We start from the raw sequence: 24,545 nt of genomic DNA on the forward strand, positions 1-24,545 counted from the left end.
CTCCATCTATTTGAGAGTTTGTCTTGGGGCTATTTTGTTCCTAGTCTCTTTGTATATTTTTGATCCAACCATACACTGTTATAATTATTCTGGCTTTATAATAAAATATTACTATAGTATTATATTATATTATTATGTCAGAAATGTCATTCAGAATTGGGTTGGCTGTTCAGGATCTTTGGCCATTTCATGTAAGTTTTGTAATCAGTTTGTGAAGTTTCTTAGAAATAAAACAAAGGATGAATATTGTAGGATTGTACTTACGTGACATACCTAGAGTAGTCAAATTTGTAGAGATAGAAAGTAGACTATTGGTTCCCAGGGGCTAAGAAGAGGAGAGAATGGGTAGTTATTGTTTCATAGGTACAGAGTTTCAGTTTGGGAAGATGAAAACGTTGTGGAGATGAATAGTGGTAATGGTTGTACAACAGTGTGAACGTACTTAATACCACTGAGCTGTACACTTACAAATAGTTAAAATGGGCTGGGCGCAGTGGCTCATGCATGTATCAGCACTTTGGGAGGCTGAGACGGGTGGATCACCTGAGGTCAGGAGTTTGAGACCAGCCTGGGCAACATGGTGAAACCCTGTCTCTACTAAGAACATAAAATTAGCCAGGCGTGGTGGTGCATGCCTGTAATCCCAGCTACTTGGGAGGCTGAGGCAGGAGAATTGCTTGAACCCGGGAAGTGGAGGTTGCAGTGAGCCGAGATTGCGCCATTGCACTCCAGGCTGGGCAACAAGAGTGAAACTTCGTCTCAAAAAAATAAATAAATAAAGTTAAAATGGTAAATGTTTTGTTATTTGTATTTTACCACAGGCCTGCAAACCTGCTGAAAGTTTCTTTGAAAATATATTAAATCTATAGATTTGCAGGAAATTGACATATTTATAAAGCAGGTCTTCCTCTCAAAGATTTTCATCTTCAAAGTGTCCTTCAGGGTTGTATAATTTTTTCCATACATAGTATATCCTTTCATAGATTTATTACTAGTTACTTTATAATTTTGTTGTTAAAAGAATATTTTTAAATTATGATTTTTATAGTTAATGATTTATTATACATGCACATGGCTTTTGTTTATAAATCTGACTGTAAAGAAATTTCTTTTAAATGTGTCTGTAGATTCTTTGGAGGTCTTTTCCATAGATACTAATTTTCAAATTATAAATTTTTATTTCTTCCTTTCTAACTGTTATTTATTTTATTCTTTTCATGTCTCACAGCAAGAGCTAGGACCACCAACACAGTTTGAATAGAAGCCATCTTACAAGGTGTTCTTTTGTCTTATTGCTGATTTTATTTATTATGTTAGAGACAGGATCTTATGCTGTCTTCCAGGCTGGAGTGCTGAAGTTTTTGATAGACACACTTTACTTCCTAAAGAAGCTTATACATTTTAAATGTATTTTTGTCATTACCAGATTAATTTTATCAAATGATATTTTTCTGCATCTGTTGAAATGATCATATATTTCTTCTTCATTTTGTTAGTTTGGTGAATAATTTTTGCAGATCATCTAATGTTAAACTACCTTTGCATGCTTAAGAAACACTCAATTTTGTTATGCTGTATTATCATATTTATATTTTCCTGGATTTGGCTTGTTGGTATTTTTTAGGGGGAGGAGATTGTGTATTTATAGTTTTCCATTCTTGTACATCCCTGATTTAGATTTATGTCAAAGTTTTATAGCTCTCATAGAGTTATTTTGGGGGGAGTGGTTTCTTATTCTGTGAAAGAATTTGAATAATTCATCAAATTTGAAAATAATCTGGGCTTGGCGAGTAAACTAATTAGCTTAATTGTTTAAAGACTAGGCTTTTCTTTTCATGTCAGTTTAAGTAAATTGCATTTCTCTACGAATTCATTCTTTGGTTTTGATTTTATTGGTGTAAGTTTTTATGTGTACTATTCTATCATTACCTTTTTAACTTCTGCTAGATCTGTAGTTGTGTCTCATTTGTTATTCCTAAAATGCCATCTTGTGCTTTCTCCTTTCTTTGTTGTTGTTACTCAGTCTCATCAGATGTTTGACTGGTTTATTGTTATTTTTCAAACAACTAATTTTTCCCTTTTATCCTTTCTGTCATATCTTTGTTTTCTATTTCATCGATTTATGCTCATGAATGTATTGTCTCCTATATTATACTTTTAGAGAGCTTATTATGCTTTTTTCTTTTGTGTATTTTTTAATTTTTTTTTTTTTTGGAATGATATTATTGGTCCCTCAAACCAAAAGTATTGAACTAGTTTCTAAGGAAACTATTCATTAGAAAATAGAATCTCACCATCCTGATTAAACATATGGAAAACACAGTAAATGATGGCCTGGGATTCTTTATAGCCATTGGGATGACATGAAATTGAGAAATCTGTAATCTGTCTTTTTTTCTCTTTTTTTATTGCTGCTCAGGACCCTGTTTATTCAAACTGTGGTCCGTCTTAAAGCTTGAAAACATGAGCTCCTACATGTTAGGACTGTTTCACTGGAGTCCCTCTTAGTTTTAATGTCTCCATTTGTCTTCATACTCTAGAGTTAGTGGGTCTTCCTAATATTTCTAGCTCTTGAGTAGGAAGTTTATAGTATGGATAGCTTTTTCCTCCAATGTATTAGTTTGAAAATTGTCCAACATATTAAGGAGTTGAAAGAATAGTACAACTCCCCACCAGAATCAGTTCCATCCTTGCAGGAAACTTGTTCCCCAACTGGCCGCAAATCATCTGCCCTTTCATTTCTTTTTCAGATAGCAGAGCAGGGCTTGTTTCCATCGTTTTGGAAGCATGACACGCTCTCACCCATATGCAAATCTATATCCCTAGCACATTTTCCAGCACAGAGTTGAGATGTGCCAAAGGCAATATTCCAAATGTAAATATTTCGAAAGTTCCAGTCCATTTATTTTTGTCTCAGTTATTAACCTCCAAAACAGTATACATCTCTCTCCCACACATCTAGGTTTTACTGATTCAGTCCCTGTGTTTATCTACTTAAATCCCGAAACTTTACTTACTCTGACTTTATATGAAGGAAAGCCTTTGTCATCAACGTGTTTTCAGCACTCACTGTGTACCGGGCACTTCTCTAAGCTTTGGTGATCAGCAATTACTGGGGCTCTGCCTTCATGGAGTCTGCACTCCGAGAGCAGTAGGATGGTAGGCATAGTGACAGCCCTGAGAAAAGTACTCTTGAGCAGGTGGGGACCTGAGGAAAGATGGGCTGAGAACTTCCTGGTACCCTTAAATCCCTCCAGTGGGCACCCATTTGTCCGCACAGTAACTACCCCTCATTTCGGCCTGGGAGGAGTCAGTCATGGTACTGAAAAGCCTCCATGGGACCAGGTAAGGCAGATGGAGCATGGCAGGGAGAGGAGCCCTGGAAGGAAGTGGCTCTGAAAGGGGGTTGTACCTGGCTCTGCAGATAGCCCCATTCAGCTCTGGCTTGTCCCTGCAAGGGCTGTCTCTCTCCCTCCTGCATGGTAGCCTGCCACTGGGGGCCCTCCCACTTTCATCAGCCTGAGGACCTTTAGGAGGTGGTGGTAGATGTCCAGGAAAGTCAAGATTTTGCTTTGCACCCAACATGTTTTTCTACATTATGCTGTAAAATTTACAAATATTCAGCAAAGTTGAAATAATTTTACAGGAAGCATTTATGTACAAACCATGGAGATTCTATTAACCTATTACTGTACCTGCCATATCACTATCATATCTATGGATCTATGTATGGAACTCACCCATCCATTCACCTTCTCTTTTTGATCCATTTCAAAATAAACTGTAGACATCAGCACATTTCTAAATAATTTAGCATGAGCGTCATTAACTACAGTTACATATTTAGTTATAGTTCTTCTTATGTAGAATTTACATACAATAAAATTCACAAATCTGAAGTGTACATTTACTGAGTTTTGACAAATGCATAAATCTATGTAACCAAACTCATATTAAGATATAGATCATCACTCCAGAAAGTTCTTTCGTGCCCCTTCTTGGTCAATCTCACTACCCAGATACAGCCACTCTTCTGATATTTTCCCACCACAGATTAGTTTTTCTGTACTAGAACTTCACATAAACAGAACCAGGCAGTATGTACTCTTTTGTAGCTGCCTCGTGAAATTGCCATAATACTTTTTGACATTCACCCATGTTGTTGTGTGTATTAGTTTGTTTCTTTTCATCATTGTAGTATTTTACTTTATGGATATAGTAGAATCATTCTCTTATGGATGAATAGACACCTGGGATGTTTGCCGTTTTTCACTTCTGTGAGTAGAACTGCTATGAGCATTCTTATATAACCTATTTTGTGAACATATGTTTTTATTTCTCTTAGGCAATTAGGAGTGAAACTGCTAGATCATAGGGTATGTGTTCATTTAGTTTTATCAGAAACTGTGACAACATTTTGCAAAGAGATTTCACCATTTTACACTCCCATCAGCAAGCATGAGAGTTCTGGTTTCTCCAGATCCTCGGCAATTAAGTGCACTTAATTATAGTCATTCTGGTAGATGTATAATGCTACCTCACCATGGTTTCCGTTTGCATTTCCCTGATGTCTAATGATACATATTTTAATTTAATTTAAACTTTATTTAAAAATAGAGTCATTTGGATCTTCTTGTAAAATACATAGTTACAAGGAGGTTGCCTTTAGCAATGTTTCTATTTTTAAAGAAAGTCTGCACACTCTATTGCACTGGGCAGGCTCCTAGACCTACATGACATGTGACTCACATGACTCAGCGAGTGGGTGAGATCCCCTTCCTGCAGCACATGCAGTTCACAATCTCAGGTGGACAAACATGTTCTACAGTCTGAATTCCAGGGAAGCTAATTTCCAATACCAGCCCCTGGAATGACTAAAACATACTTTTCAATAATATATGAAAGCTTTTTACATCTTTCATTAAATAGACTGAGGCAGAAACCCAAACTTCTTAAAGCCCAGATTCAGAATAAACATTGACATCTTTTAAATGTCCCGGTAATTGGCATGTAAATACTTTCCTCTTCCCTGTCTAAATGGAGGGTGACTATTAATTCAGCACTTGGCATCTCAAAAGCACTGCATCAATTGCCCCTTAACGTTTCTCTCGTGCCTTCTGATTAAGCAAGAACAGCCACTTGGGTTTTTTATTTTTAGTTAATATGAATTTAAGTTATTTGAGTCTTATGATAACTTACTTCCTCAGGAAGTGGGGAAAGGGGAGTGCAAGAGGTGGCTGTGCTATAGGAAATCCTAAGTGTGAATTAACCCTTCCCCTGTTTGTCTAGGTTATCTAAAGGTTCATGGTGGGGCCATAAAATTGGCATGAAATACAGAATTTCATGATGAAAAGCTCACGAGCTTTTAATTGTGAACTTGGTTGTTTTGAGTCTGTGCTTACATCTCTTAACTCCTCTGTGCCTCAGTTTCCTCATTTGCCAAATGGGAAAGATGGGAATTGCTGCCTGCTGAAGAAAGCCACCATCTCTGTAGCACACCCTCCCCTGTGCTTGCGCACAGCCCTCCTACTTCCCTCTGGGGTGCCTCTTGCTTTAAATGCTGATGTTCCCCAACAAAACCTGAGCTTGACTGAGTTCTGCCTGTGTGACCTTGAGCAAGTTACCAAATCTTGCTGAGCCTCAGTTTCCTGAACTCTACATTGGATAATTATAGTATTCTAGAATTATCGAGAAAATTGAGTAATTCACAGCAGATAATGAGCACAATTCCTGATATATAATATATTTAATAAGTATTATTCATTGATAAATATTTTGTAACAGATATATTTGATTATTAATATCCAATTATAATAATTATAATAAATGCCCAGCAGTGGTTATTATTATAAACTCACTTGATAGAGCTGTATAGTGGTTGAGTTATTATTATAAACTCACTTGACAGAATTGTATAATTGGGGCCAGGCACAGTGGCTCATGCCTGTAATCCCAGCACTTTGGGAGGCTGAGGTGGGCAGATCACTTGAGGTCAGCAGTTCAAGACCAGCCTGGCCAATATGGTGAAACCCTGTCTCTACTAAAAATACAAAAATTAGCCAGGCACAGTGGCACATGCCTGTAATCCCTGCTACTCAGGAAGCTGAGGCATGATAATCACTTGAACCCAGGTGGTGGAGGTTGCAGTGAGCCGAGATCTTGCCACTGCACTCCAGCCTGGGAAACAGAGTGAGACTCTGTCTCAAAAAAAAAAAAAAAAAAAAGAGATATATGATGGTTGATTATACTTGACAGAAATTATATTGCTATTAACTAAGAAAGACTATGTAAAATATTGAGCACTACTGATAATACCATAGTAAGTGGAAAAATTAGGAAACCAAATCATCTCTATACCACAAGGACAACCACCTAGAATAAACTAGAGCTAAGATTACTGAAAAGAATTATGAATACAGTCAATGAGAGATGGGATAAGGAGATTATGTCTATTGACACCATTTTTCTTTAGAAAAAAATATTTTTGAAAAACAAACCCACTCTATTTCTTTCAAATGAAATTCTTGGTGAGGCCAAAATAATAATGATGGTCACTGTGATTTTCTTTCAGTTTCCTGGCATTTAACATGGACACAGTCGATGATCTCACCTTTCTATTCAAAGCAGTGAAATTTCGTGAAAGGGTTCTTCAGCAGGGTTTGGTGGCCAGAATTTATTATAAGGTAAAGATACACTGTGTTATATTTTTCCTTTTGACATGTGTTTAAGGGATATCCTTGCTGGTGAACTATCTGTAGATAGTAGAGGATGAGTCAGCTTAATGACAAGCTCCTGGAAGCGGCTAGAGTTCCTACAGGCCATTTTGCATGACACCGTTGCTTGCTCTAGAGGCCAGGCTGCTTCTGTTTAATCCGCTTTATGTCATCTTGTAGAATTCCACCTGCAGGAGGCCGGGCGCGGTGGCTCACGCTTGTAATCCCAGCACTTTGGGAGGCCGAGGCGGGCGGATCACGAGGTCAGGAGATCGAGACCACGGTGAAACCCCGTCTCTACTAAAAATACAAAAAAAAATTAGCCGGGCATGGTGGCGGGCGCCTGTAGTCCCAGCTACTCGGAGAGGCTGAGGCAGGAGAATGGTGTGAACCCGGGAGGCGGAGCTTGCAGTGAGCCGAGATTGTGCCACTGCACTCCAGCCTGGGCGACAAAGCGAGACTCCATCTCAAAAAAAAAAAAAAAAAAAAAAAAAAAAGAATTCCACCTGCAGGCATCATGTGGCTGCCATGGGAGTTGATAAGTGGTGTAATTTTCAGCTCTTATCAAAGTTGAAAAATCATTGTTTTATGTGTGTAAAGAGTACATTGTTCTCTAAGACAGGGAGGGGAACTGCCTCAGGCATATGTAAAAATTAACATTGGGTTAGTCTAAGATGCATTCTATCTCCTATTAAAATACCTATGAAGCTCTGCAGAAGCATAAAACCTTGTGTCAGCATTGATAGAAATCTAGAGGAAATTTCCACCAAGTACAGTGCCAGTGGGGTTAGTTTGAGGGATCACTGTCCACCCTAGCAATATCTGTTTCATCTTCTGATCCAGCGCAGAATAGCCAATGGAACCCCAGGAGAAAGCTTTACTGTTCCTACTCTATGTCCAGGCCAGGGGCTCAGGGCTGCCATAACCAGAGTCCAGGTTGCTTCTCTCCTTCTGCATGGGAATTAGGTTCCAAGCCAGCCAGAATTGGATTCCTGCAATTTTCCCCCTCCAGTTCACCCCTTTTTATATGAATTTCAAGGTCATGTCTCCTAGTACAACACAGCAGGGGTAGAAGGGAAGAGGATGGATGGTACATGGAAATTGGTATTCTCTTAGGAAATGCTTTGGAAACAGAAGTGCCCGGAAGCAGAAAGCAGCCAAGATCCACCCTCGTGGAACAAAGCCACACTGGATGAGAACCTGCAGGAAGCCAGGCTAGGAACTGTGTGAATCAATTTCTCCCCCAGTCATAGATCTGAGGTGAGGCTCTGCCAGACCCCACGAACGCATTCAGATGGGTTTAAATCACTCCACATATCCTCCACATATCAAACATGGAGCCAGCCAAAATAAGAGATGGATATATCCAAAAGGAAAAAGGCTACAGTTGTGGTGAAGAGCAGAATTAACAAGGGAGAAAATGCAATCTGTAAACTGTTTTCGAAGACTGTAGAAGAAAAGGCTAAAGACAAAACGGTAAGAGAAGAAAACAGAAGAGGAGTGAAATGATAGAAATCTAACCTATGGATAACAAATATTCCTGGAAGTGCTGGGACAAAAGGAGCAGAAATAATAATCATAAACATAGTAGAAAAAGAATTTCCTTCGTTTCCATTATGCTAATGGAAAAAAAGACTTATAGTTGGACATAGATGAAAGATCTAGAATAAAGAGAACAGAATGTGAGCAACAAGACAGAAAATAATAGTTTACTCAAAAACAGAAAAAATTAGGCTAGCTGCTATCATTCACTAGCTCTAAATGGAGTAATAAGTACTCCTCTAAAGAGGAAACCTCATGATCTAAGCATACTATTCCAAGCCAAATTTAATCCCTGAGTACAGGCAATGGAAAGATATTTTTAGATATCTAAGAATCAGAAGCAATTTCACTAATATAGCCTTCCTTAAAAAGTTATCTTAAAATTTACTCCATAGGACACAAAAAAGAATCAAAATGAATAACTTTAAAATAAGGAAGTCAAGATATAAAAGGATTGGCGGTCCCTGTGAAGCCAATACTATATGTTTTTAAAAAATAGTCACGAAATTGGCTGGGCGTGGTGGCTCATGCCTGCAATTCTAGCACTTCGGGAGGCCGGGGCAGGCAGATTGCTTGAGGTCAGGAGACCAGCCTGGGCAACATGGCAAAACCCCATCTCTACAAAAAATACAAAGAAATTAGCCAGGTGTGGCAGCACATTCCTGTAGTACCAGCTACTGAGGAGGCTGAGGCAGGACAATCTCTTGACCCTGGGAGGCAGTGGTTGCAGTGAGCCAAGATCACACCACTGCACTCTAGCCTGGGCAACAGAGAGAGACCCTGTCTCAAAAAATAATACGGAAGTTAAAAATATTTTTTTTTTTTGGAAAAAAACATGATTTTTTAAAAAACTTGATAAACTGGTTCTGTAATAGTCTATACTATTTTTTAAGATAAGATGAAAGACAAAGTAAAAACATACTGAATTTCTTACATTAATTACAGGGTAAGCAAAAGACCTTGTTTTGTTCTGACTTTAGTAATTAGAGAAACATAGGTTAAAATATATGTTTTATTAAATTGAAAGCTAACATAACTACTGAACACAGAATGCTTGTTTTCCAAATCACTGCAGCAGACAAAGCAGTGAAGATAAACAAGTGGTCAGAAGTTTGTGTAATCAGAGCAAAGCAAAGAACAAATCAGAAAGCATGTTCTTAGGAGACTCAAAGACACTCCAGTGCGGCTCCTTTAAGTGAACCCACCCCAAGGCCAGGAGAGCTGTTTAAAAAGTTCCCACTGCGAATTGCTCCTTGGTTTGAGAATTTCTCCAGGATTGCTTCCCTAAATCTGTTTCCCATTAATTGTGATATCCCCTTTGTCTCTTCTAATTTGGCTCAATTCAAGACCCCTCTCTCTGGCCCCAGAAGATTAATGCTTTGATCTTGAACTGAGTTGATCTGGTAATTCCTTGAAAACAACATTTCCATTACAATATGATCCCTTAAGCAGTGGAGAGGCAGCTTTTGATACATTTTCATCCTAGAGAGCCTTAAATCCCTCCAGCTCCCACCTCTGGAAAGTGGGGGATTAGATTTAAAATGGGCTATAATATGAAATGAAAGAGGTTTCAATCCTCCTAGTAAAAGCACAGACTCTCAGATTAGATTAGATTACACATTGTGTATAGAAACAAATCTAATTATATGCATTGATGTATAACTATACATATCAAAACAAAAAATGATATTTTAAAAGATTTTCAGAAGTAAACAATGAGTAAATGTGTGTTGGGAAACAGCAAGATATTTTCAGGTATCTCTCAAAAGATTGTTATATTAGTTAGCTGGGGCTGCCATGACAAAGTACCACAGACGGAGTGCCTTAAACAACAGAAATTTATTTTCTCACAGTTCTGGGGGCTGAAAGTTCAAGATCAAGGTTCCTGAAGGGTTGGTTTTCTTTGAGCCTCTCTCCTTGGCTTGTAATGGCTGCCCCCCTTGCTACCTCTCATGGCCATCCATCCATGCACCCACACCCCTGGTGTCCTTCTTCTTATAAGAATACTGTCATATTGCATTAGGGCCCCACTCTACAGCTTCATTTTAACTGAATCACCTCTTTCAAGACTCCCATCTCTAAATATGATCACATCCTGAGGTACTAGGAGTTGGGACATCAATGTTTGAATTTAGAGAGACACAGTCCAGCCACTAGCAGTTGGCAATATTAATCTTATCCAAAGCATTAACCAGAAAGGCAAAATGATGACCTCATAACCATGAGCCTGTATGTGCCAAATACATTTTGTCCTCCAAGATGGACCCCCAAGAATCCCACCTCCTGATGGTCACAGCCTTGAGTGTCTTCTCCCATGCTGTACCAGAGTTGGTCTATGTGACATATAGCAGATATAATGGCATGTTGCTTCCAGATAAAATATGTTATGACTTCCATCTTGGTCACTCTGTTGCACTCTCTCTCTCTATCTGTAATCACTCTGGGCAAAACTATGTCATAAGAATGCCCTATGGGGAGGCCCAGGTGGCAAGGAACTGAAGCTTCCTGCCCACAACCACATGAGTAACCTTGGAAGTGTACCCTGCAACTCCAGTCACAGTTTCAGAGACTGCAAACATGGGACAGTCAACACTTGCTGCAACCTCATGAGAGTCCCTGAGCCGGAACCACACCGTCAAGCAGCTTCTGGATTCCCAGGCTTCAGAAACGGTGTGCATAATGAACACTTGGTGCTGTAATCCACTAGGTTTGGGGCAGGTTGTTGCACAGCAGCAGATACCTAATCCAGATTTGGGCACCCAAAAGTTGGGTGCTGACATAACAAAAGCCTCAATGGGAGTGTGGCTTTGCACCTGTGCAGTGAGCTGTGAGAAGAATCCTAGCAGAAGCCTAAAATACCTTGATGAGATTATTACCAGAAGCCTTTATGGTCTTAACCTGTGGGTGAGGACTTGTAGGAAAATGAGGTAAAAATTATTGGAAACTGGAGGAGGGGGATCCTTGTTACATAGTAGCATAGCTGTAGCAACACTGTTGCCTGAAGTTATGTGGAAAGTAGAAAATGTACCCAATCAATGAAGTGATCTAGCAAAGGAGATGTCCATCCTGCAAGTTGAAGGTGCTGCCTACCTTTTTATTGCGGCTTTTAGTGATGTGCAAGAAGAGAAAGAGAATCTCAAGGAAAGAGCTTTTAATATGCGAGACCTGGCAGTTAATATGGTTTTGAAGATCCCTGAGCTCTTCATATGGTCAATGTGTTCATTTCTTAGGGCTTCTGTGACAAACCACCACAGACTAGGTGGCTTAAAACAACAGAGATTTATTTTCTCACAACTTTGGAGGCCAGAAACCTGAAATCATGCTGGCAGCAGGGCCCTGCCCCCTCTGAGACCCTGGGTAGAATCCTTCCTTGCCATTTCTGGCTTCTGGTTGCTACTGGCAATCCTTGATAGTCCTTCGCTTGCAGCTGCATCTCTCCAGGCTCCCCGTCTGTCATCACATGACATACCCATGATATCTCCCCATAAGTCTCTGTTGTCTCTTCTGCTTATCAGGGCACTAGTCATATTGGATCAGGACCCACCCTAATTACCTCATTTTAACTTGATTACCTCTGCAAAGACCCTATTTCCAAATAAGGTCACATTCACAGGTACCAGGGGTTAGTACTTCAACATGTCCTTTTGGAAGACACAGTTTAACCATAGCAGCAGACAGTGCTAAAATTAAAAAATTAAAATGGCTTCAGAGCAAAAGTATAATCCCAGACCCTCCCAGAAATGCATAATCTAAGGATGAAGCCCAGGACTTGTCTGTAAAATTCTTTAAGAACTGAGAAAGATTAAAGGTAAGTCTTGAGTCATGCAAAAGACCTTCTGAGTTTACAAGTATGTCTGTCAGACTCTCTCAATTACACAATAAAGCTTCTAGGAAGCTTGAGGGCATCCTCTGTCAGCCTTCTCAACACCCCCAAGGGCCTATGTCAAAGAGATTTGTGGGTGTGGCTTTTGTCTAATGGAATAAACCTCCCCAAAGATTCACAGGAAATGCACAAAGTTTCTAAGAGAATTATGTCAGCCAAAGATCTTTCAGCTTGTGCTGAAAGGTACAGAGACAATACAAAATGAATAGAGCCACTAAGCTTCTACAATCAGGGAACAAGTGGAGAAAAACAAAACAAAACAAAACAAAAAACAAAAAAAACCTAGCTACAAACAAGTGCTCCTTTCATTAAAAAGTCAGGATGCCTCAGAGGGAAGAAGCAAGAACCCAGAGGGTGGAGCCAAGGGTCACAGAGAATCAAACCGCCTCGGTGTGCATAGGACTGTGCCCTTATTAAGGAACTTCCAACATTTGCTCAGCTGGATGTCAGAATTTATATGGACCACTGATTCCTACATTATTCCCATTCTCCTCCTTTTGGAGTAAGAGTAGATATAACAGTTATCCTGTCCCGTTCCACCATTATATATTAGAGGACAGATAACTTGTCTGCTTAGTTGACAGCCTTCAAATGGAGAGGATCTATACTTAAGGAATAACACCTGAGGAGCCTTATTTGCACCTAGACTGAATTTAGATGAGGGGATTCTGGACTGTGAGCTGATGCCGTAATGAGGTGAAACTTTTGTGGGCCTTGGAAGCTGTATGTTTTTAGAGGAATGTGAATCATGAAGGATGATTACGATGTGCTCTGATAGCCAAGCTCCAAGACAGTCTTCAATGATCCCTGCCTCCTGTAGTCACACCCTCATAGAGTGCCCACATTATATCGTTGAAATTGTCTTAGTCTCTATCTCTCTCTCTGTCTTTCTCTCTCTCTCTCTGGAAGCCATGTCATGAGCAGCCCATGTTGCAAATAACTGAAACTTATGAATGCACTTGGAAGCATTTCCTGTAGCCCTAACCAAAGCTTCAGAGACTGCAAGCCTGGGACAGACGGCCAACAACTTGACTGTCATCTAATGAGAGAATCTGAGCCAACCATGCAACTGAGATATGCCCAGGTTCCTAACCCTCATAGACTGTGTGACATGATAATATTTTTTTTGTTTTAAGATGCTAAATTTGGGGATAATTTGTTACATAGCAATAGATAATGAATGTAGCATCCAAAAACAACAACAAAAAAACTGTTCAAAGGTTTTGGCATTGATATACACATTTTTGAAGCAAAATATAAAGAGGAATTACAATATTTTTCAACTAATATTTCCATTTAATAATATAATGTAGCTATCTTTCTATGTCAATAAAAACCTGATTGCATGAGGTTCTGATGCTTCTGTGTTTTTAGTTATATGGACAATGTCATAATGAACATTCTTAACAGTATGGCTTTCAGACTTTACATACTACAAAATTGTTCTTTATAAATATTGAACTCAATTGTACTTTTCCAGCATGGTGTTAGGGTCCACATTTCTCCACTAACATTTTATTTCTCCAACTTTCTAAGTTTTTACTGTTAGGGTTTAGGAGTCTATCATCTTCTTTTCATATTTTCGTTTTATTTTTTTCCCATTCCCCCTACCCTCCATATTTTTTATTTTATTAATACAGGTTAAATGCTTGGGACAAGAAGTGTTTCCAATTGCAGATTTTTTCTGACTTTGGAATATTTGCATCATACTTGTGAGCATCTCAAATCTGAAAATCTGAAATCCAAAATGCTCTAATGAACATTTTCTTTGAGCATCATGTCAGTGCTCAAAAACTTTTGGATTTTGAAGCATTTCGGATTTCATATTTTTGGATTTAGGATGTTCAATCCATATTACAAAAATAGGTCCATTGTAAAATATCTATCTTTAATTTTATTTTCAGCATGATATTAGAAGCTCTCTGGTACTTCTTAAATATTCAGAAGTATTTTCTGCTTATAGTTGTTCTCTGTCAGAGACCAAATCATTCATTTTTTTCCTGTGTGTATTTTCTGTTTTCAAGAGAAGAAAACATTTACACACACATGAGTATGTCTCCCAAACATAAAATAAACGTTAGGCATGTGGGGTGGTGAACAAAATACAAGGGTTTTAGAATCACAGGACTAGGCCAGGCGCAGTGGCTCACACCTGTAATCCCAGCACTTTAGGAGGCCGAGGCGGGTGGATCACGAGGTCAGGAGTTCGAAGCAGCCTGGCCAACATGGTGAAACCCCATGTCTACTAAAGATTAAAAAAAAAAATTAGCCAGGCATGGTGGTGTGCACCTGTAATCCCAGCTACTTGGGAGGCTGAGGCAAGAGAATTGCTTGAACCCAGGAGGCGGAAGTTGCAGTGAGCCGAGATCGCACCACTGCACTCCAGCCTGGGCGACAGGGCGAGACTCTGTCTCAAAAAAAAAAAAAAAAAAAAGAATCACAGAACTAGCTTTTACCACTTCCAAGCTTCAGTTCTCACATCTATAATTTGGGAAAACAAGAGTAGGTTATGATGCAAATTTGTTACAAGGATGTATTAAGATAAAGTGTATTTTAAAAATCACTAAAAATTATAAACCTTGCACTCGTGTTAAATATCTTGGTTACCACCATTAATGTAACCATTTTTATGGTCGATTCAAATAAATATTCATTAAGCACAGATAGTTTTCTAGGGCCTAGCAGGGGAAGACCACAAAGATTTTGAAAATATGCTCTTGTCTTAAGATAAGTCCACCTGTGATTTTAGCCCAAGGCAAAATAAAAGATATGCTAAATTAAGGCAAAACCTACAAACTTAGAGGAAAGAATACGGACCTCTGCATTTTAGTTTGTATTTTTGGCCCAGCTTTTTGCTCAGCTAGCTGTATATTGGCTCATGTCTACCTGCATTAGTTTGGTGTATCTTGACATAAAATGATTCTGTTTAGCATTCTGAACATCTGACCCAAACAGAATCTGGGCAATAGTCTTTGGACAGTGTCCAAGAGAGGGTGATTTCATCTAGAATTCTGAGATCTTCCAAAAATAACCCTGTGATTTAGTTCAGAATCTTTAAATTAAAAAGGCAAAACCACAAGTGGGTTTTTTCAGAACCCTGCTTTTCTTCTCAGCTTCTTAGTAATGGTCTTTAATTTTCTTCAAAAGCACATTTTTACTTTAGAGATGCTTGGCCAACCCTTCTAAGCACATGGGAAGCCCATCTGCCCCTCACCCCGGAGCAAGTGAGAAGGGCCAGCAATTCACAGTCAGAGTAGGAGAGTCGAGAAGGCCACTGAGTTCTCATGAAAGAATAAGCCTTTGCAATCATTTGATAATGCATTCCCCTGCTTGGTGTAGCCAGAATTTCACTTAAAATGGAGCCAGGAAATGCCCTTCCTTCAATGTGTCGGTGGCCATGGAAGGAGTCCAGCCCCCTAGCTTCCCTTGCTTGCTCCACTCTCCAGTTTTCCAAAATCTTGTTGCAAACAACTCGTCATCACAGTTGCTGCATGATTTCGACATCAGTGGGAAGAAAAAATAAACCAATAAACAATGGCTTGTCATCCAGGAACCAATAGGAAAGGGACCAATAGGATGTCCACCAATCAGGGATCTTGATCCAATAGCTTTGGTCAGGTGGTAGCTGCTAGATCTAGAGGAACTTGGAAATGCCATTGATAATGAAACCAGACAGAGAAAATCCATTGCTGGTCGGCTTATAATGCTTGGAGACTTTGAGGGTCGGGACAGAGAACGGAGAGTGATAGCAGCCACTCTGTGTTTGTTAGGTTTTTAGAAACCAATACAGTGGCCTGAATGGCAGATGTTTTACAACAATCTCATGGCATGGAAATACCAATTCTGGTAGTGTCTTTTGTAGTTCTATGATGTAAGTATATGGAGAAAAAGATAGATTCTCAGTAATCAATCTGTTTAGCAGATTCCTGTTTATTTTCGAATGTACCTAACAGAAATTGGGCAAATGGAAGGATGAGAATACAGATGGACTTAAAATAGTTCTAATTCTCCAAGGGCTGATTCCTGTTTTATCTCTCATCACATGTGACATTCTCCCACCACACTAGTGGTGCCCCCCACTTCAGGGTGTATAAGACTCACCTGGGAAAGACTAACTTTCAAAATCTGATACAGGTTACCCTCCATCACACTGCCAGGCTGAGTCCCAAGCAAAAGGCAAGTCTTTTGCAAATGAACATTATTAATGATCCTCAAAATCCAGGGGCAGTAAATTCTTTGGAAACAACTGCTCTAAGTTATTTTTCCTTATTCAGATTTAGAGGTTTGGATGGAGAATTGGTAGAGGCTGGAAATAAGATTATTAGAAACATAACTTTCTAGAGCTTCCTTTATAGAAAAATGACTGCCGCCCACAGTTTTTATTGTTGTGGTCAGTGTGCAACCTGACTACTCTTGTGTGTGTTTGACTTTAAACCTCTTAACTTAGATATTTAAAACATAATAAACCACAGTACTTTTGTAAAGCCTGTCTTTCTAACAGATGCCACCTATTCTGTTATAGTTTTAGACCGACAGTATCTTTGCTCAGGTCACCTGCTTGGGGTCTGGAGTCTCACCTTAGTTCTCTTCTGTGGAAAATGCAAGCTGTCTGTGTTGGTGATTGGTGGCACACACGTATCAAGTGCCTTGGAAAATCACCAATAGGATGTCCACCAATCAGGGATCTTGATCCAATAGCTTTGGTCAGGTGGTAGCTCATAGATCTGGAGGAACTCGGAAATGCCATTGATGATGGACCCAAACAGAGAAAATCCAGTGCTGGTCGGTTTGTACTGCTCTGAGACATTGAGGGTAGGGACAGGGAATGGAGAGTGATAGAAGCCACTCTGTGTTACGTTTTTAAAAACCAATACAGTGGTCTGAATGACAGATGTTTTACAGCAATCTCATGACACAGAAATATCAAGAGCTTTATTCCAGAGACACATCATCAAAGACAGGAAATAAAATTAGTAACCAGATTTTCTGAGCTCATAGTTTGCATTGAGCTTGATGCATCTTCTTACTCCTGTGGTTGAGTTGAGTTAGGAAGATGACCTGATGGAGGGGCTCTCTTTGTATCTTCAGAGCATCAATGGCTGCCTGTGCAAAGGTCACCTCGTGTATAAGTGAGGCTCCGTCTTTGCTCACTGGGGCTTGAAAGTCCTGTACAGGGGAAACATATTCCCATTACTCAGTGAGAGATCAGGCTTAAAACACTGAAACTCCAGAGATAGGGAAAGGACAATATCGTAGGAAGCTATGCGTGGTGGTTCAGGAAGGGATAGCTGGTGGTCTAGGGAGACCTAGGAGTGTACAAGCAGGAGCATCTAAGGCCAATTGTAGCCACCTCCCAGAAGTACAGTGTTCCCAAGCCTTAGCTTGGCACTTCCCTCTTTGTTGTGGCTGGTTGTAGGAATGTTCTTGTCTCGTTTTGTGTTGTTTCCCTCTTTCTTTCTTTATTTTTTTTCTTTTTTGAGATGAAGTCTCACTCTGTCACCCAGGCTGGAGTGCAGTGGCGCGAGCATGGCTCACTGCAACCTCCACCTCCTAGGTACAAGCTATTCTCTTGCCTCAGCTTCTCAAGTAGCTAGGATTACAGGCGTGCGCCACCGTGCCTGGCTAATTTTTGTATTTTTAGTAGAGATGAGATTTTGCTATGTTGATCAGGCTGGTCTCAAACTCCTGACCTCAAGTGATCTGCCGTCCTCAGCCTCCCAAAGTGCTGGGATTACAGGTATGAGCCACCGCACCTGGCTGTCTTTCTCTCTTTTCTACTGCCTAACAACCCAGACACCAGTTAATACTAGGAATTGCATTTTCTCTTTTTCCTTCACTTCTTTCTCCATCTTTTTTCTTATAGAGAGCATCCTTAAATTCTCTTCCTAGGGAATCCTGTTGTGGAAGAGAATGGAAAGGAAAGAAGGAAGGGGAAGCAAAGATAAGGAAAAGGAAGAAGAAGTTACACTCCTGATAATTACGTGGAAAGTACAGCCACTCCTATGGGAGTATGAGAGCTGGAAGAGACCCTGGGAGTCACATAGTGCAACCCACTCATTTACAGATAGGCAACCTAGGATCAAGAAAGCTAATGGTTTCTTCAAGGCAATACAGTCACCAAGGGCAAAGATGGGACTGATACTTCAATATGCAGATACCCTATTTTTCCTCAAACTTTTACCTATTATTTTTAGTATCCATCAGTGGATCTTTTTGGAAACAATTAATACTGTGGTGTTTGCCTAGTGGGGATTTTCTATTTTCCTCATTCTTACCACTTTATTAATGGGAAGCAAGAGTTGTCTCTTCTCCTCCAGTTATTTATTTATTCAATTAATTATGATTTATATCAGCATGCAGTCACAGATATTTATTTTATGCTTTGGGTTACAATCCAATATTATGATTTATTTATTTTCTTGCTCAAATTGTTCCAAGCGTTAACATTGAGAGCTCCTTCAGGTTGCCCCCTATGTCCCTTTGAAGTGCCTCTATCCTTTTTTGCGTACTTCCTTACTTTATTTCTCATCTTGTAGTTTCCCTGCCAGCTCTGTAGTCAATCATTTCTCCAAGGAGAGCTGGTTCTTTTTCCTAGGGAATGGTATTTAAAAACCAACATCTGGTCTCTGGGTGTACTCATTGCTACTGAGTTGTTGCTGCTTCTAGGCCTACCCAAAGCTATGAAGTAAACTCACGTATATTAACTCATGCATTTGCACACAGATCTGTATGCATGTATATTAGAAATCATGAGTTTATACTGATAACTCTGATTCCAATTCAAACAACGGGGCTTTTTTCTAGCCTGCCCTCTTTCCTATTTCAAATGTTCTTCTATGAGAAAGTGGAAACCTGGCTTTCATTGTCTACTAAATGTTTACTTATTTGCTCACTCCCTGTGTACACACCAAGTAGTTTCAGAATTGCTAACTCCCTGGTGAGAGACACATTTACTAACTGGAATACAGTGTTTTTCTTTGTGAATTTAACCTTACAGTATCTAGTCAAAACAATATTTCCAAAGTTTCTTTAATTAGCCTTTTTTTCCCCTCCTTTTGGTGTGGTTTTATTACTTATAACAAGTTAGGTTCATTTGTAACTACTTGCTTTTTACTTTGGGTTTTCTCTGTATCCTGGTTGCTTTTAGTTAATCATTTTTTTGGCTAAGTGAAATATTACTAAGTTTCTAACATTCAATGCTATACACAAAAGTGTACTCAGAGGGCTACCACTCTTTCCTCATTCCAACTACTCCCTTTCCATCACTTCCCTTTTTTCCTACATATCTCACGTAGGTGGCAAAATATCTTTAGTCTCTGGCTTATCCTTCCTGTATTTCTTTCACACATAGAGATCTACCTCATTCATTTTTTACAGCCACAGAAGAATCTATGTTATGGATATACTGTAGCTTACTCCACCCGTCTCTTGTATATTTAATCCTTCCTCCCAACCTTTGGTCATTACAAACAATGTTACAGTGAATAACCTTATTATATAAATTTTAGTGTTGTTTGAATTGTATCTTCAGGGTAGGTTTCTAGAAATGTAGTTGTTAGGCTCAAAGGTAAGTGCATTTGTAGTTTTATTAGGTATTGCCAAATTCTCCTCCAGAGGATTTGTACAGTTTTCATTCCACTGAGTGAAGTCTGTTTCCTCAAAGTCTCATAAATAGAATGTGTTCTCATACTTTTCAATTTTTGCCAGTTTGATAGGTGATCAATGGTGACTTCATGTAGCCCTAATTATGAGTGCTTTTGAGCAGTTTTTCATCTGTATAAGGGTCATTTTTATATGTTTTCAATGTATTGTCTGCTTATATTGTTTTCCCATTTTTCCATAGGGTTTTGGTATTTGGTCCATCAATTTTGAAGAGTACTTTCTACATTAAGAATTGTAGCCTTTTGTCATATTGCGAAAATTTTCTCCCAGTTTGTCACTTGTCTTTTGACTTTGTTCATGTTTGCCATGCAAACTTTTTAAATTTTTTTTATATAGTCAAATGCAGTAATCTATTTTTTTATTGCATCTAGACTTTAACTCATAGTTAGAAAAAGCCTTTCCTTTCACATAGGTTAAAGATAAACTCATTTCATGAAAGCCTCAATACTGTTTTATGGAGTCAGAAAATGGAGTTTGAGGCTAGGCGTGGTGGCTCACGTCTGTAATCCCAGTACTTTGGGAGGCTGAGGTAGGCAGATCACTTGAGGTCAAGAGTTCGAGACCAGCCTGGCCAACATAGTGAAACCCCATCTCTACTAAAAATACAAAAATTAGCCTGGCTTGGTATGTGCCTGTAATCCCAGCTACTCAGGAGGCTGAGGCAGGAGAATTGCATGAACCTGGGAGGTGGAGGTTGCAGTGAGCCAAGATCGTGCCACTGCACTCCACCCTGGGTGACAGAGCAAGACTCCATCTTAAAAAAAAAAAAAAAAGAAAATGGAGCTTGAGACTGCCAAGATTAGTGAAAACGAAGGAAGAACATCCCAAAAAGAAAGAAGCCACAGAGAGGGAAGCTTCAAAATAAATGTATGAATACCACTCAAATCCATGACTGATCCCTGGAATATCCATGAGTGGATAAGATGCCAAAGAGCTCAAGGGGTTTTTAAGTTGGAAGCTTTAAAGAGCTGAACAGAGAACTCAACTGTTGCCCACCACACAGGTGTCAGAATTTTTAGTCTGCCAAGTTAGAGGGATGTGGTAAACTCATGCCTTAGGAGTAAAAGTATGTCTCAGGAAAAGGGATTGCCTAAGGACTGAAGCTACAACCAAAAGAGGCTAAAGGCAAGCCAAAATATATTCTTCCTGATGAAGCATAAAATCAAGGCTCTATAAATTCAAGTTTATCTGCTAATGTTTTAACTGCATGCTAGAATAAGACTCAATACCATTTAGAGGAAGTCAACAGGATTTAGCATCAGTATCATTATAGTGTCCAGTAGATAATTAAATATTATCAGGCATGGGAAGAAATAGGAACACATGATCCATAGTCAAGAGAAAAATCATCAAGAGAAGAAGACCCCAAAATTCCCAGATATTGAAATTAGCAGACAAGGGCTTTTAAAAAATATGAATTTATTAAAGAGTAGGTGGAGCATATGAATAAAAGGGATGAAGAAAGAGGAAATTTCAGGAGATTGTTGAACGATATGAAAAAGGAAACCAAATGGAAATTCTAGAACTGAAAAATACAATAGTATTAATAAAAAAATAAATGGATGGTATTAACAACACACTGGGAAAACAGAGAAAAGTGTCAGTGAAGCTGACTAATAGAAATCATTTGAACTAAAAGACATAAAGAAAAATATTGATAAAATAATCAGAGCCCTCATGACCTGTGAGGTAGTAACACACACTCTAACATATATGTAATTGGAGTCCAAGAAGGAGATGATAGAGAGAATAGCATAGAAAAAGGATTAGCCAAATATTTTTAAAATTTCTATCAATAATGACAGCACATAAATTCAAGATTCTAGCAGGAGAGGATGAAAAACAAATATAAAAATAAGAGCACATCACAGTATAATTGCTGAAAACTAAAAATAAAGAATAAATCTTAAAAGTTAGAAGAGAACAAAGAACATTACATGCAAGAAAATAATGGTAGAATGATGGTTCACTTTTCATTAGAAATTGTATAGCCAGGGAGGAGCCAAGATGGCCGAATAGGAACAGCTCTGGTCTATAGCTCCCAGCATGAGCGATGCAGAAGACGGGTGATTTCTGCATTTCCAACTGAGGTACTGGGTTCATCTCACTGGGGTGTGCCAGACAGTGGGTGCAGGACAGTGGGTGCAGCGCACCGTGTGCGAGCCGAAGCAGGGCGAGGCATCGCTTCAGCCGGGAAGCGCAACGGGTCAGGGAATTCCCTTTCCTAGTCAAAGAAAGGGGTGACAGACGGCACCTGGAAAATTGGGTCACTCCCACCCTAATACTGCGCTTTCCCAATGAGCTTAAAAAACGGCACACCAGGAGATTATATCCCGCACCTGGCTTGGAGGGTCCTATGCCCACAGAGTCTCACTCATTGTTGCACAGCAGTCTGAGATCAAACTGCAAGGCGGCAGCGAGGCTGGGGGAGGGATACCCGCCATTGCCGAGACTTGATTAGGTAAACAAAGTGGCCGGGAAGCTTGAACTGGGTGGAGCCCACCACAGCTCAAGGAGGCCTGCCTTCCTCTGTAGGCTCCACCTCTGGGGGCAGGGCACAGACAAACAAAAAGCAGTAACCTCTGCAGACTTAAATGTCCCTGTCTGACAGCTTTGAAGAGAGTAGTGGTTCTCCCAGCACGCAGCTTGAGATCTGAGAACGGGCAGAATGCCTCCTCAAGTGGGTCCCTGACCCCCAAGTAGCCTAACTGGGAGGCACCCCCCAGTAGGGGCAAACTGACACCTCACATGGCTGGGTACTCCTCTGAGACAAAACTTCCAGAGGAATGATCAGGCAGCAGCATTTGTGTTTCACCAATATCTGCTGTTCTGCAGGCTCCGCTGCTGATACCCAGGCGAACACGGTCCGGAGTGGACCTCTAGCAAACTCCAACAGACCTGCAGCTGAGGGTCCTGTCTGGTAGAAGGAAAACTAACAAACAGGAAGGGCATCCACACCAAAAACCCATCTGTACGTCACCATCATCAAAGACCAAAGGTAGATAAGACCACAAAGATGAGGAAAAAACAGAGCAGAAAAACTGGAAACTCTAAAAAGCAGAGTGCCTCTCTTCCTCCAAAGGAACGCAGCTCCTCACCAGCAATGGAACAAAGCTGGACAGAGAATGACTTTGACAAGTTGAGAGAAGAAGGCCTCAGATGATCAAACTACTCCAAGCTACAGGAGGAAGTTTGAACCAATGGCAAAGAAGTTAAAAACTTTGAAAAAAAATTAGACGAATGGATAACTAGAATAACCAATGCAGAGAAGTCCTTAAAGGACCTGATGGAGCTGAAAACCAAGGCACGAGAACTACGTGACGAATGCAGAAGCCTCAGTAGCCGATGCGATCAGCTGGAAGAAAGGGTATCAGCGATGGAAGACGAGATGAATGAAATGAAGCGAGAAGAGAAGTTTAGAGAAAAAAGAATAAAAAGAAATGAACAAAGCCTCCAAGAAATATGGGACTATGTGAAAAGACCAAATCTATGTCTGATTGGTGTACCTGAAAGTGACGGGGAGAATGGAACCAAGTTGGAAAACACTGCAGGATGTTATCCAGGAGAACTTCCCCAATCTAGCAAGGCAGGCCAACATTCAAATTCAGGAAATACAGAGAACGCCACAAAGATACTCCTCGAGAAGAGCAACTCCAAGACATATAATTGTCAGATTCACCAAAGTTGAAATGAAGGAAAAAATGTTAAGGGCAGCCAGAGAGAAAGGTTGGGTTACCCACAAAGGGAAGCCCATCAGACTAACAGCTGATCTCTCAGCAGAAACTCTACAAGCCAGAAGAGAGTGGGGGCCAATATTCAACATTCTGAAAGAAAAGAATTTTCAACCCAGAATTTCATATCTAGCCAAACTAAGCTTCATAAGTGAAGGAGAAATAAAATACATTACAGACAAGCAAATGCTAAGAAATTTTGTCACCACCAGGCCTGCCCTAAAAGAGCTCCTGAAGGAAGCACAAAACATGGAAAGGAAAAACCGGTACCAGCCACTGCAAAGACATGCCAAATTGTAAAGACCATCAAGGCTAGGAAGAAACTGCATCAACTAATGAGCAAAATAACCAGCTGACGTCATAATGACAGGATCAAATTCACACATAACAATATTAACTTTGAATGTAAATGGGCTAGGTGCTCCAATTAAAAGACACAGACTGGCAAATTGGATAAAGAGTCAAGACCCATCAGTGTGCTGTATTCAGGAAACCCATCTCATGTACAGAGACACACATAGGCTCAAAATAAAGGGATGGAGGAAGATCTACCAAGCAAATGGAAAACAGAAATAGGCAGGGGTTGCAATCCTAGTCTCTGATAAAACAGGCTTTAAACCAACAAAGATCAAAAGAGACAAAGAAGGCCATTACATAATGGTAAAGGGATCAATTCAACAAGAAGAGCTAACTATTCCTAAATATATATGCACCCAATACAGGAGCACCCAGATTCATAAAGCAAGTCCTTAGTGACCTACAAAGAGACATAGACTCCCACACAATAATAATGGGAGACTTTAACACCCCACTGTCAACATTAGACAGATCAACGAGACAGAAAGTTAACAAGGATACCCAGGAATTGAACTCAGCTCTGCACCAAGCAGACCTAATAGACATCTACAGAACTCTCCACCCCAAATCAACAGAATATACATTTTTTTCAGCACCACACCACACCTACTCCAAAACTGACCACATAGTTGGAAGTAAAGCCCTCCTCAGCAAGTG

The 24,545-nt window shown here is 39.8% G+C and overlaps 1 protein-coding gene across 1 annotated transcript in view; it reads left to right on the top strand.

Annotated features, from left to right (window-relative positions):
* The window catches only part of ACOXL (acyl-CoA oxidase like), a 373,858-nt gene that overhangs the window by 233,785 nt on the left and 115,528 nt on the right, over positions 1-24,545 (top strand). The window contains 1 exon segment of the mRNA XM_055240922.2: positions 6,572-6,683. Coding sequence (XP_055096897.1) covers positions 6,572-6,683 — 112 coding nt within the window.

This window comes from Symphalangus syndactylus, chromosome 14 (genome assembly GCF_028878055.3).
Source record: "Symphalangus syndactylus isolate Jambi chromosome 14, NHGRI_mSymSyn1-v2.1_pri, whole genome shotgun sequence".
Lineage (NCBI taxonomy): Eukaryota > Metazoa > Chordata > Mammalia > Primates > Hylobatidae > Symphalangus > Symphalangus syndactylus.